The sequence below is a fragment of the Amblyomma mixtum genome, chromosome 2 (assembly GCF_055824585.1).
Source record: "Amblyomma mixtum isolate Tamu chromosome 2, ASM5582458v1, whole genome shotgun sequence".
Taxonomy (NCBI): Eukaryota; Metazoa; Arthropoda; class Arachnida; order Ixodida; family Ixodidae; genus Amblyomma; species Amblyomma mixtum.
In genome coordinates, this window is record NC_143013.1 from 305650380 (window position 1) to 305663751 (window position 13372).

Consider the following 13372-nt stretch of genomic DNA (forward strand, 5'->3'; position numbering starts at 1 on the left):
GATGCCTGCGCTGTGCATTGTCCTGACAGTTTTTTTTTTTTTTTTTACCTAGAAGCCTAACGAACCGCACTGGAGGGCACTCCTCTGCGTCTTCTCAACCACAGCGGCATTACAAAAATTTTACGCCGAAAGCTGTGAAGGCGTTTTTAGTTTACGCGACGTCGGCATTTTCGGAGTCACATATCAGGTGCAACGCGTCACAGTGATTGCTCAGAATTAAGTGACGTCATGCGTAACGTTAAGACAACGCGACACATTGAATGACTGGGATGCTAATCACTGATTCGTCCGGACGCAATGCCGTCATAAAGTGATCGTGACGTCAAGAGGCATTTCTTACAACGTGTTACTAGTGCCAGTACAATAGCATAAACGCAACAGATGTCCTGCACCCTAACTAGAGGCACGAAACACTCCATCTGGACCTGGAAGCTGCTTCTGAAATTCGCAATACGATAATGTTAAGCATCCGGTCATAACTTATATCTTGAAGAAATAAGGTGACTGGTCCTACCAGAAAAACTGCAGGGAAACGCAAGGTTTAAGTCGGCATATTTAACATTATAGCTGAGATATAATATGAGAAAACACGAAACAAAATGTTACACGACACACATTTTATCTATGATAACTTGTTCGTGCGACAGCATTGTCACACAAAACCCCGCCGGTGTCCGGTGTCATTAAATTCGCTGATTGGTCGAGACAGGTCACGCGGCCTTGTGATGTCGTCACATGCTGCCGTGATGAGCCACCGTGATTGGTCGAGAGATGTCACATGATCTTGGGAAGTCTTGCCTCACAGTGGCATGTGGCAAATTAATGATTGGTTGAAGTGGTCACCTGACCTTGTGACGTCACCACAGCCTGCCTACCGGGTTGTGCGCGATCTAGTTTCTACAGAGCAACCAATATAGAGAATCAAGATCAACAATCAGAAAAAAAAAGTGTAACATATGCAAATGTCGCCACCGTCACAGCATAGCGGATTCCTGCTACTGCAGCTAGCAGTCAGAATACGGTGGTTGATGAGCCTACAATTGCTAATAAACTGACGCCAACATTGACACAAGTTGCAACAGAAGCTGCGACAAACGTGAAATCTAATGGTACCACGTTGCATTTTAAGGTGACTTAATTATCGCCATAGGTTTTCATATGGCCGCGGATCTGGCACCTAGGCTTCCGTAGAGTATGACGTGATGACATATCAATTATTCACCGGCTCCACAAATTGAGTGAACTTCCATGTGGCACAGGACGTTCCTTGTGTCTTCCCGTGGTTGGCTGTGGGGATGCTTAACAATCCAAAGGTCACAATGCTTATACGTGCACACACGTACACCCGCGAAATGATAGCCACCTCTATAACTCACTTAGTGGGCACCCCATTACACAGTGTATTAAGACTAACAAGTACAGCCAACGCTACAATGCCCCAACGCTATTTTTGTTTCCACTTGCTACTACCAGTTTGGCTGCTTCGCGTGAGGACCACTTCATGATTTCTAACTCGCTTTTGTCATTCGCACCTCATAATCACGTTATTGCTCACGTTTATTTCCAGCTGAAAGGCCTAATGAGTTCCCAGATCAACCGATACGTAAAGATGCTGCTAGAGACTGTGCAGCTCAGCGACAAGCTCTATGCTTATCCGGGCGAGCTGTCTGGTGGAATGAAGAGGAAGCTCAGCATCGCAATCGCGCTTATCACGCGTCCAAAGGTACTGACCCTTACCTTATCTTGTGAGCCCTATTTCTGAAACTGTGAATGCGGGGCAATTTAATAAAGTGGTTCATTATTTCCTGGAGCCCTTGTAGTCGCCATTCGTGGTTTGTGACCAGGCAACCACTCGATAGTCATCATCATCATCAGCCTGACTACGCCCACTGCAGGGAAAAAGCCTCTCCCGTGTCTCTCCAATTAACCCTGTCCTTCGCCAGTTGTGACCACCGTATTCCCGCAAATTTCTTAATCTCATCCGCCCATCTAACGTTCTGGCGCCCCCTGCTACGCTTGCCGTCTCATGGAATCCACTCCGTTACCCTTAAGGACCAGCGGTTATCTTGCCTCGAGAGTGCGAACAATCTAATGCACGTAACGTAAATGGAGCTTCGCGTCAATAAGACTTGACTGCAAACGCGGTTCATAGCTGATTAACTTTTTCTCGTCGTTTTAAACGACAGACTAATGCTCCAACAAGATACTTAGTTTTCTTTTTAACGCAGTACCTTCGACAAAGCTTCTCTGAAAATGTGAAATTCGAATCGTATCGCCAGGTAGAAATGGCACGCACTGACACCTGGGTCGGTACAGTGCATTGAAAGAATTCCTTTTTTACTGCTCTCCGTCTTTGTTTTTTTTTTTCCTTTTTTTTCGCTGTTTGTGATTGACTGAAGTGTAGCCCCACCCTCGCCCGGCTTGCGTCAGTGACGAGAAGCGAATTCGAGGTGATCGTTAGTTCTCTCGATGACAATGAATTTAAGTTTACCTGCCAACATCACTGGCTGCCAACGCGCAGGTCTTGATCTTGGACGAGCCGACGGTGGGCATGGACCCGGAGACGCGACGCGTCATCTGGACGCTAGTGCAAGGAATGCGCGGCCGCACGACGCTCGTCCTTTCCACGCACGACATGGAAGAGGCCGACACGTTGGCCGACCGCATCATCGTCATGTACAATGGCAACGTGATTTGTGCCGGTTCCCCCAGCTTCCTAAAGAACGCTAGCGGTAAGCGCTTCCAATCACACTGCGCCACATCGCTGCATAGTTGCAACGAAAGCTAGCGGTAGTGACATGACTTCGAGTATGAAATGGCGCATGTTCCAGGAGAACAACTAGGATCATGGCGGTGCGGCTTTCTGTTTGTCTCAATCGGACGTACTTCGAATCGCTTCAGAAATATACTGTTCCTCCAGTGCTTCACTGAAGGATCGCTCATTAACCCTTTTCACCACAGCTTCTGTGGTACAGATCGCGATGCCTTGACAATAGAGTTTTTTCTTCTTTCATTTTTGACGCTTCCCATAGTGTCCGCTGTGTCCGTTTTCTCGAACAACCTGCTGCCGTCAAAATAAGCGCCAGGATGTCTAATGAGCCAATGCGTATTTCGACGTAGGCTGACGTCATACCTACAGCAGATGTCGCAATGAGAACCTAGAAGGAAACCGGTACGGTCGGAACCGCTAAGTGAGGGTCACTATGAGAGGGGATCTGCTCCTCCTCCTCCTCCAGAATTCCTGCTCATTCCGTACACCTAGAAATCAGTCTTCTCGCTCAACCGCTCCTCTCAACCGCTCCTCGAGATGCCACATGTCTGCCCACCGATCCTTGAAAAGAATCACTTGTTTCTCCTCTGAACACGAGTTATCTCTCAGCGTTGACATGTGCTCCTTTGAAGTACTCTTACATACACCAGCCAAACTTTATTTTCACCGGTACGCTTCCAGACCTCAGTGCCTAAACTGTCCGCACACATATGCAGACATTGAACACTGCCTTACACAGTGCCACGTAGCCTTCCAGTCCCCCGCCTATCCTCCCCCCCCCCCCCCCCCCCCCCACCGTGGCCCATCTGGCTCGCCTCCCTGGATCTCGTCACCTTGGCCCAGGACCTATTAGACGTCTAACATAAAGGCTGTTCTAATAAAAGTGTTACACCGCCGCCACCACCACCATCACCTTTGAAGTAATGAAGCCCCTAACAATGGTATTCAAAGGTGCTCTCGGTTACCCCGTCATGCCCAGCGCCCACACCACGCATTCACACGCATCTGCATTTCCGGTGTTGTCAACCGCGTGAAGCAAACTCAAAGTGAACAAAAGGCGCCATTGCAAGCGCCAGTTGAATGCAGCCATACAAAAATGTTTGCTCCTCACCGCAGGTGTCGGCTACAAGCTGCGCATAGCCAAGGGTCCTGGCGCCTTCCGAGGTAACGATATCCTCGTCGTGACCCGTAAATCTGTGCCCCGTGCCACCGTCGAGCACGACGGGGACACGGAAATGGTCATCGGGCTCAACACGCTCAAGCGTAACGGATTCGAAGCCATGTTCCGCGAGCTGGAAGACAGAAGTGCAGCGCTGGGCATCCAGAGCATAGGAGTGACCGTGGCCACAATGAAAGACGCGTACATAAAGTAAGCTATTTGAAGCGGACGGCTTTCTCGCCTGTTCGCGGGCGGCGCGCATTGCATTATCATACATATTCTCGCACCGCTCGCGAGTTAGAAAACACGTTGTTACTGGGTATGACAGATGAACTAAAAATTAGCTTGATTTAGGCTGAAGCGAAAATGCCGTCCGCTGCAACCTTCCACCGTTTCTAGTTCTTATTTTTTCGGCTATAGCTGAAAAATAAATGAATAGAGAGAGCCGATAGCCCTCTCAGTCTGAAGACCCATTTGATAGCTGAAAAATAGATAGAGCCAATAGTGTCTATAAACACAATTGGGCGCTATTTCTGTATACTACACGGAGACATTTACATTTTTAAGACGTCCTAAGCTGAAGATTGGATGTGATGCACTTAGAATGAACTAAGTTTATGCTTAAATCAGAGCTGCAGAAGTTTTAGAATTTGCAAGCTTAAAAGGGTTGAATGTATAATTTTTGAGGTAAATCATGAAAATCATTTTTCTGCTAACATTTGAAATAGCGACGTAATCAAAGAATACAGACGCGTCGGCGTTCAAGCTTCTCCGCAGTACACAGTGCCAAGCAGAGGTGGCATTCATGACGTCATCTACGGCGGCGCTATGGTTCAAGCGAAGAAAAGGTTGTTTGAACAAAGAAAACAAATGCCACCGACGGTAAAGCCCACGAAGCCTTCTTTGGCGGCACCGGACCATGCACAGCAGCATGTGGACAAAGACAACGAAAGTCCGATATTTCGGCAACAGTGACGTCGTCACTTCACTTCTGAGCATTTCTCCGACGCTGCGAGGGAAATTCCGAGACTTATTCGGCGGATACGTCACCATTTCAAATGCATCTAGCGTAAACCTACTTGGCAGGCTGTACCTAAAAGGTTTCGAATATTTTAATCTCACAGGATTGTCAAAAACCATATTTCACCTTCCCTTCAAGCAAAAATGCGTTAAGCTGCAACCTTACACGATTTCTCATACTTACTTTTTCGCGCTTTCTTCTCTGCAACAGAATATATAACCTCTGGGCTGAAGGTCCCAAAGATCAAGCTTATGAGTCAGAAAGTAAGTTATTCTGCGTTCTCCTGGTTGTCTATGGCGCTGAAAGTTGTCTGCAACCTGCATGAGTTCGAATATGCGTATGTCGCTCGGCATATGATCTGCGTCGTGTGAGAGATACGTCACGCAACCGTACACTGCCAACATACTCCGCTTCATGCATGGGTGTCGTAGGTAAGCACGGATATCTCGTGCACGAACCCCTGGCCTATTTGCGCAAAAAGCCGCTCCAAGGTGGTGGCGTTTACTTGTTTACTCATGGTGCAAAAGCAGTCAGTGTACAGGGCGTTTCACATAACATGAGCCAAGGATTAAAAAAAAAAAAGAGGGAAAACGCAACAGGATGAAACCAATGACATTTATTTTGGACTCATGCGGCTCTCCTCAGGGTATTCTTTTATAGTCCGGTTAATTTTTGTTAATTACCTCAGATGGATATTGCAAAATTTCGGATATGCACTCCAGTGCAGGTACCTACGTTCCGTTAACTTGCAGAGGGAGCTCATTAACAATCGATCCAGTTTGTTGTGTCAGCGTGCATCCTGCGCGGTCCTTGTCTCCGGCATTTAAAGAAAGCCGGCGAAGTATATATAAAAAAAAACACGTGACTGCGCTCACGCGCTTCGAATTGCAGCGCTCCCAGCCATGTTCCGAACGAACGAACCATGTGCGGTGACCGTGTACAAATGAGCGGCCTCCGCTCAGTTCGGCAAGCTGCACCAACAAGCTTCACACATTTTATATATTTAATCTAGGCGAATTCGAAAGCATTTAAAACTGCAGCGAAATTCGATGTTGTCTAGATGCTGGAGCATGTACAGAAATGTTTCGGAGTAGACGAAGAACATTACCGACGACACCTAAATTGCGCGTTGTGAGACTTCTTCAGAGGGCTGTTACGAGAGAGATCGAAAGAATGAGGTGTCTTGACCTCTGACCTGCCTTTATACTACAGGTCGTCAACTGAGCGAAACAAGCATGTTATCGCCTCCCGTGACCCGGAGAGAGCCGCGGATGTGGCAGCGCTTCCGGGCTCTGATGCAGAAGAGGCTGCTATACCAGTGGCGCACGCCTTTCCTGTTCTTCACCGGCTGGATCCTCCCGGTATTCATCGCGTTCACTGCCCTGGGCATGGTCAAGCTCAAGACCTTCCAACTACCGGTCCAGTACAGGTGGGCATTCTGTCGTTGGCGCTATTCCGAGCTCGTCGTAGCTACAGCCTGATCGTGACCGAACAGCATGCAACGCGAAGCGTTGCTATGACAGCGACGCTAGCGACCTCTACACGCAAGTCGAGATAGTGCTTGGAGGTACAGTCCCAAAGAATGCAGCATCATTGCCGTTCGCGTGCGGTTCATGTCGTCGCCACGGAGCTATAGCTGCGGCTGTCGCTTAGGAAAAATTAAAACCAGGTTTTTTTTTTTAAACAGAAACATCAGAAAGCTTGTTGTTCTGTGCACTTCTCGGCGACCACAGGAGCAATGAAAATTTATTTCTTGCAACGTAGTGCCAGATGTGCACACCCGACACTACGAGTAGTCTTTGTCCTGTCTTTCTCCCGCTTGTCTCCGTCTTCTTGAGCGCTTGCTTTTCGTCAAAATCATGAGCAACCAACTAGCCCAAAACACAGCCTTACTGACTCTTCAATGTTTACGAGTTTTAAACGTATCACAAAATCCAACGCCGCATGTAATTTGAAATAAAGGGAATTACGTGGTCACCAGACATCAATATGGCTTTCTTCACGAATGTAATCGATGTGAGCCAATAAAGCGTGTACCATCGGCTGCCTTATTTACGAGCAGCCGATGGTAGACTAATTTGTTTTTTTTTTCTACTCTTTATGCTGCTGGTGTCATGCAGAATTAATTTAATTTGGTGCAACGATTGCTGAACTTTCGATCCCAATCCACGATGACTACAGTCGAGCCCACTTATAACAGCCGCAGATATAACGAACGCTCGCTTAGTACGAACGAGGGCGGTGCTACCGTCAAAATATATATTGGGGCAATGGCACAGTGTCTCACATAGAACGAACTGTAGTGGCCTCAACACTCGGTTAGAGCGAACGCAAAGCTGTCGGGCCCCCGTAAAATAAAGTAAAAAAAGAAAAAGCACGCGTTTAAAAATGAAAACGAAAAAGCGCGCGCGCGTCGTGACAAAGGAGAAAGTGGCGCCGCCCGCGTCGCTGTCATGAATCCGCGTGATTTGTTCTTCCGTTGTCACCCCGCGCTGAGGGCATTGCGCGCCGTCGATTCTTTCTGTGCGATGGCACTGCGTTGACATCGTTGCCGCATCCGTCCCTCTCCCAGATCGGGGAGTTGAAGGCTGCCTCAACGCGCGAGCCCAAGGGCTTTACTTGCGCCTGGTGCGATGGAGCACTGTACACCGACCTCTTCAGGTGCTAAAAGGAAAGCTGTCGACATCGCAACGAAGATGGCCATTGTTAATGAACTTGCTCAAGGTGCAAAAAACTGCAAACTGGTCAAGAAGTACGGACTGTCGAAATCGACCACTTCAACCATTACTAAGGGCAAGGAAAAGATTCTTGGTGCTACCGTGAATGCCGTCCTGACGACTAGAAAGCGCCTTCGGAAGGCGACCTACGCGGACGTTGAGGACGCACTGCTGAAGTGGATCGCTGACGCCCGGTCTCCCTGCCATGCCAGTTCGCATCAGCTTGCTTGCCACCGTGGAGATGTTGAAAGCGGCGTGGATGGAGCTCACCGCGGAGTGCATAGCAAATTGCTTCCGCAAGGCGTGTTTTATGGGCCCAGACACCGAGGACGCCATAGATCACCCACCGGAAGGCCGGTCGCACGAGGACTTGTGGCAATGCGTCGTTGACACGCAGCTGGCCGGACCTGACGTTGCCTGGGGCGATTTCGTTTCTGCTGATGACGACGCCGACATTTCGGAGCCATGCACTGACGAAGCTATTGTGCGTGAAGTTCGAGCCCTTCTTGACTGCCCACAGACCGACGAGGACGATTACGAGGATGCTGCTCTACCGCCGGTTGCTGTGAACGCTTCAACCACGATCGGTTACAGCGCGTCGCTTAAGGAACTCGTGTGCAGCAGAGGCCTTGGCGATGAACATATTGCCGCGCTAGAAAAATTAGAAACGGCAGTGATGCGATCAGCTTCGAAGAAGCAGACATGCATCACGGACTTTTTTCAAAAATAAAGTTAACTTTCGTCTCGCTTGCTCTTTTTGCCCGTATTATAGGTGGTCCACTTACTACGAACTTTGGATACAACGAACTAATTTCGCGTGACGATCAAGTTCGTTATAAGTGGGCTCAACTGTACTCCTATGTGACGTACTAATATTCTACTTTTGTTTCCGTGTTGCAGGCACATCGACCTCGATGCCGCCACTTTTGTGGGCGACAAACAACGGCCATTCAGAACGTTTATTCAGAAACACACAGAAACCGAGGAATACATGAATTACAAGGTTCTCCTGGAAAGCGCGAACGTGCCACACTTCCCCCTCAGCGATGCCCTGAGGCGGCTTCTTATACTTTTCGACAAAAAATTTTTCAAGTACGTGACGTACTACGCTTTCGGCTGCGTCTTCAGGCACACTGTGTAAGTGGCTCACGTGTTCGAGGAAAAGGAGCGGAACGATTTGAAACGCTACACGCGAAGCCGGGAGAAAAATGGTCGGGTTTTAACGTAGTTAAACCGAGAGACGTGCGAAAGCGTTTATTTAGCCTGATTGGTTCGTGGGTTTGTTTCGATGGGTCGTCGGCACATCTGACGACGATAATAGAATCAGGTTAAAGGGAAACTGGATAGGTTTTGAAGTGAACGAGCTTAAGAGGGTCGAATGTGTGAAACTTGGAGGTAAAGCATGTGAAGTCTTTTTAGGCTAGCACTTGAAATAGTGAAGTAATCGCCGATTAAAATCCGGACGCCCTTCAAGCTTCTGCGCAGCGCACAACGCCAAGTGGGGGGCGCATGATTACGTCATCGAAGGTATCGGTACATTTCAACGCACAAACGCCTGCTTTGAAGGAAAGAAACCAACGCCGCCGAAGGCGAACCCTGCCGGGAGTTGTTTGGCAGCGTCTAACGCGTCAGGGCAGGGTGTGGCTGACGGCAGCGGTAATTTGAAATCATACCTTCCGTGACGTCACGCTGAGTTTTCCTGCACTCCTCTGGTGCATTGAGGAGAAGCGCAAATTTTAATCGCCGATTACGTCACTATTTTAAATGCTAGTGCAAAAACACTTGGCATGCTTTACCTACAGCCTACATAGGTTTGAATCCTTTAATATCGTGAAATTCTGAAAAAACTGCTGCAGCTGCCCTTTAAGCTCTGTTCGAGGTTAAGCTGATCTGTTCGCTCCGCAGATGGAAGTTGATGAAGACGACGGTGTGAAATGTACAGCGCGAGTGTCTGTTGCAATTTAACACGAGGTGCGATCGTCTGCGGCAATAACATAATGCTCTCGTGCAGTGGTCAGCGAAGCTGATTTGTTCGCGCCGCCACGGGTTCGAAACCCAGTCGCGGCAATATTTATTTATTTATCAAGGTCAAGGTCAATTAAGGCTTCAGCGATATCTCGGCATTTGCAGCTTCGGTAGTGAAGCAGAGCTTTCGCTCTCGAACGAAGCTCACAGCCGTATTGAGTAGTTCAATGTGTTGAAACCATTCATTTCGATCTTAGCATATGAGGCGTTTCACATTTGCCTTCACATTCAAAGCGACAAATATTTCGACGTAACCGTTTAGCATGCACTGGTAGTATTCTATGTGCATTGCCAAAAGATTGTCATAACGCGGAATACGGGGAAACCATCGCACGGGTGTTTATCAGAGCAGGAATCTCTGTTTAAGCGTTGCAGGTTTGGAAGATTCGTTTCGTACCTTTTTAGGCGCATCTAAACACAATGAAAAAAAAATACTTGGCTTACTCCCAACTGGCTTTCTTTACTGGCTAAAACGCTGCACATTGCTGCAATTGTTTAAGTCCATCCTCTTCCCTCCACACTGCATCTTCTGCAGAGCCCCCCCCCCCCCCCCCCTTTCTTCTATCACTAGATCTGGGAATTTCCACACCCAATCTGTGTCCCATTCATTCACTCTGCTCCCCAGCCTTCTGAGAGACCGTTGTTATGGCCACACTAGCCGGTGACCAGCTCTAGCTGATCGACCGGGCCAGCCTGGAAGGGAATGCCAGAGGGCTCTTGGACTAAGGAGCCATCTAGAGAAATTAGTTAAAAGTTCGTTTTCTCTCTCTCAGCTGCAGTAAAGTCCGCCACAGTGTCGCAAAGACAAGGTTCTACTATTCTCGTTCTCGTAACCGTGCCCGTCTGCTGATCAACGCAGGATCGAAATGTGGAGCAACCCACTCAGTGTGATAGCAGCCAGCATACAGCGGAACCTGGTCGACACAGCGCTTTTGCGTCAGCAAACAGGCCAGCCCAACTGTCACATCCGGACAGGCGTCTCGCTGTACGCGCTCACTGAGGAAGAGATACACGTACGTACCGGTCAAGCGTTTTTCTATGTTGGCTATTCTTGCAGACGAAGAGGATAGCAGGCTCATAATCATCATCATCAACAATCAGCTCAGCTAAGCGCACTATGCGATAAGACATCACCGGAAGCCTCGGACTCCAGAGCTCCGTAATATTTAGGGAGTGTGCCACTGCTGCTTTCGGCTTGTGGTGGAGTTGAGGAGGTGGCGGGAAGTCGTGTATACGACTCTCTTCATGCAGCTCTGCAAGCGCTGGATTCTAGAGCAATTAAATGGCGGCGCCCTCGCAAGTCAATGGCAGCTGGTGACTACTGCCTGGCACACCACCTCCAACAAAGGAGAAACTAGTTTATTGCTCATTTACGGTTTTCACTGTCATCTTTGCAGATTGCCATTGTGTCGCGACTTTTTGAAATCGGCATACCAGATATGCGTGATTTCATGCAAATCAAGTTTGCATGAAAGCTAAGGGGTAATCGCACGCCACGTCACAACGACGCGACAGTTAAATGGGTGATGCAAGCAGGCTCTGACACATGTTTCAGTTCATTCGTTTTATGAAGTTTAACGTCCCAAAGCGACTCGGGCTGTGAGGGACGCCGTAGTGAAGGGCTTCGGAAATTTCGGCCGCCTGGGGTTGTTCAACGCGCACTGTCATTGCACCGCACACGGGCCTCTAGCACTTCGCCTCCATCGAAATGCGACCGCCGCGGCCGGGGTAAAACCCGCGTATTTCAGGTCAGCAACCAAGTACCATAACCCTTGAGCCACCGCGGCGGCGTCATATTTCAATTGACCCAAACAACATGGCCGAGCACGCGATTCAAGCAATCCCAACTTGAGAACGCCTTTTTTTCTTATCCTTTCAAAATGCACTTCATATTTTCTATGTACACCTCGGCGTCCGTCCTGTAGCTTTCTTCAGAGCCTTTCTAGACAGAGCTACGCCATCTTGGTTGTATCAATGGTGCTATGCGGGAAAGCACACTTGCGCAACATCCAATGAGAGTCTCGGAAATTTGCTTGGGCTGCAGGAGCACTTCCACTTCTGAAATCAGCGCGAAAGAACGCAGAGACGCAGTACACAGGACGGCCAGCCGATAAGTGCCTGTCTTGTCTAACCGCTGAAATCTCATCGTAGATATCGCTGAACACCTCGATGCCCCGCTCTGTCGCCTCCACTTCACCTAAATAAAATGCCTGCTTCGTATTCTGTTCTCGAAACCGCGTGCAGGCCGATGTCAGGCAGCGTGACCCTCTGAGCGACCTGAAGTCGCTGCTGGCGCACACGTGGGCCTACTGGGGCGCCATGGCGTCGGTGAGCTTCGGCCTCATCATGTCGTCGTTCGTGGTGCTCCCTTCGCTCGAGGTGTGCAGCGAGGCCAGGCATCTGCAGCTCATGACGGGCATGCCGGGGCTCCTCTACCTGGGCGCCCACTTCCTCTTCGACCTGGCCTTCTACCTGGTGCCTATGGCGATCATCTACGGAGGCTTCGCGGCCATCTTCGAAGTGCCCGCTGACACGCTCGGTGAGACGCGTGATTTGTTTTGTTTTGCTTTTATTTTGGCGTTGCCTTATAATATATGGCTCGCCGCCATGGGGCTGACCTAGATGCGCTGACGAATCATCGCTTATTTCTAGTTTCTATTGGCGTCGGAGTTCTGCAATCGAAGGCACCGCAGCGTTAGGAGGCAAGAATACCTATATGCTGTCAAAAATTTGTCCTCGCACCATTCACTTCGCTTTTTTATATCTTTTGTTTGTTTGTTTGTTTGTTTGTTTGTTTGTTTGTTTGTTTGTTTGTTTGTTTGTTTGTTTGTTTGTTTGTTTATTTGTTTGTTTGTTTGTTTGTTTGTTTGTTTGTTTGTTTGTTTGTTTCAATGCGTTCAATATCGGAATGCGTTACAGTATAGTGACTGCATGAAGAAATATAAAAAATTTGTGAAAGATATACATTTATAATTCGGCAGGTGGTTCAACTCATTTGTCGTTTTTGAAATTAAAGGAACGCAAAGAAGATAACTTAAGGCGATTATCAAAATAATTTTGAATTTAAGACGGAGACAAGGCGAACACAGCTACCTACGGAATTTTTTGGGGCTTCTTATTTTTTGGCTACCTATAAAAAAAAAATGCCGCCTTTTCCCGGCACTCACTTTAACAAACCGCTAATATTGCCTATTGGTCGCGGACGTGAACTGCAGGAGGTGTGTATCTAGTAACGAATCTCAGTAAAAATTTACAGCAGGCAGTTGCGTACAATCCCTGCATGCTATTATTCTTTTGATGTTGAGACGCATTCTACAGTTTCACACCTGTTTTCCGCAGCAGCAAATTTGTGTCCGTGCTGCAGACCCTCGGTAGCAATCTTGGACCACTCTTACCTAGAGAACAATAAAAAGCGCCTTTGTCTTCGTGACCATAAATTGTCCCCATCACTACCTAGAGTGTACATTGTATACATAAGCGAGATGCGGAGCTTCAGTGATGTGCGGAGGTTCGTCCAACTCACTTTGGGTAAGCTTTCCAGCTATTCAAGTGAACTTGAAAAAGTGGTAGTAGACCAAGATGGAGTAACCTCGATAGAATACGTGGGCTTCCCTGAGAGCTAGCCCGCAATAAAACGGAGACCAGAGGAAAGGCACTGTATCGCGTCTGCACCTGCAATC

General features: G+C 48.4%; 1 protein-coding gene across 1 annotated transcript in view; it reads left to right on the top strand.

Annotated features, from left to right (window-relative positions):
* The window catches only part of LOC149364799 (phospholipid-transporting ATPase ABCA3-like), a 32135-nt gene that overhangs the window by 9672 nt on the left and 9091 nt on the right, over nt 1-13372 (top strand). The window contains exons 9-16 of the mRNA XM_089568760.1: nt 1568-1723; nt 2522-2732; nt 3887-4139; nt 5161-5213; nt 6163-6379; nt 8568-8804; nt 10552-10705; nt 11937-12231. Coding sequence (XP_089424886.1) covers nt 1568-1723; nt 2522-2732; nt 3887-4139; nt 5161-5213; nt 6163-6379; nt 8568-8804; nt 10552-10705; nt 11937-12231 — 1576 coding nt within the window. The remainder of the gene's footprint in view (nt 1-1567; nt 1724-2521; nt 2733-3886; nt 4140-5160; nt 5214-6162; nt 6380-8567; nt 8805-10551; nt 10706-11936; nt 12232-13372) is intronic.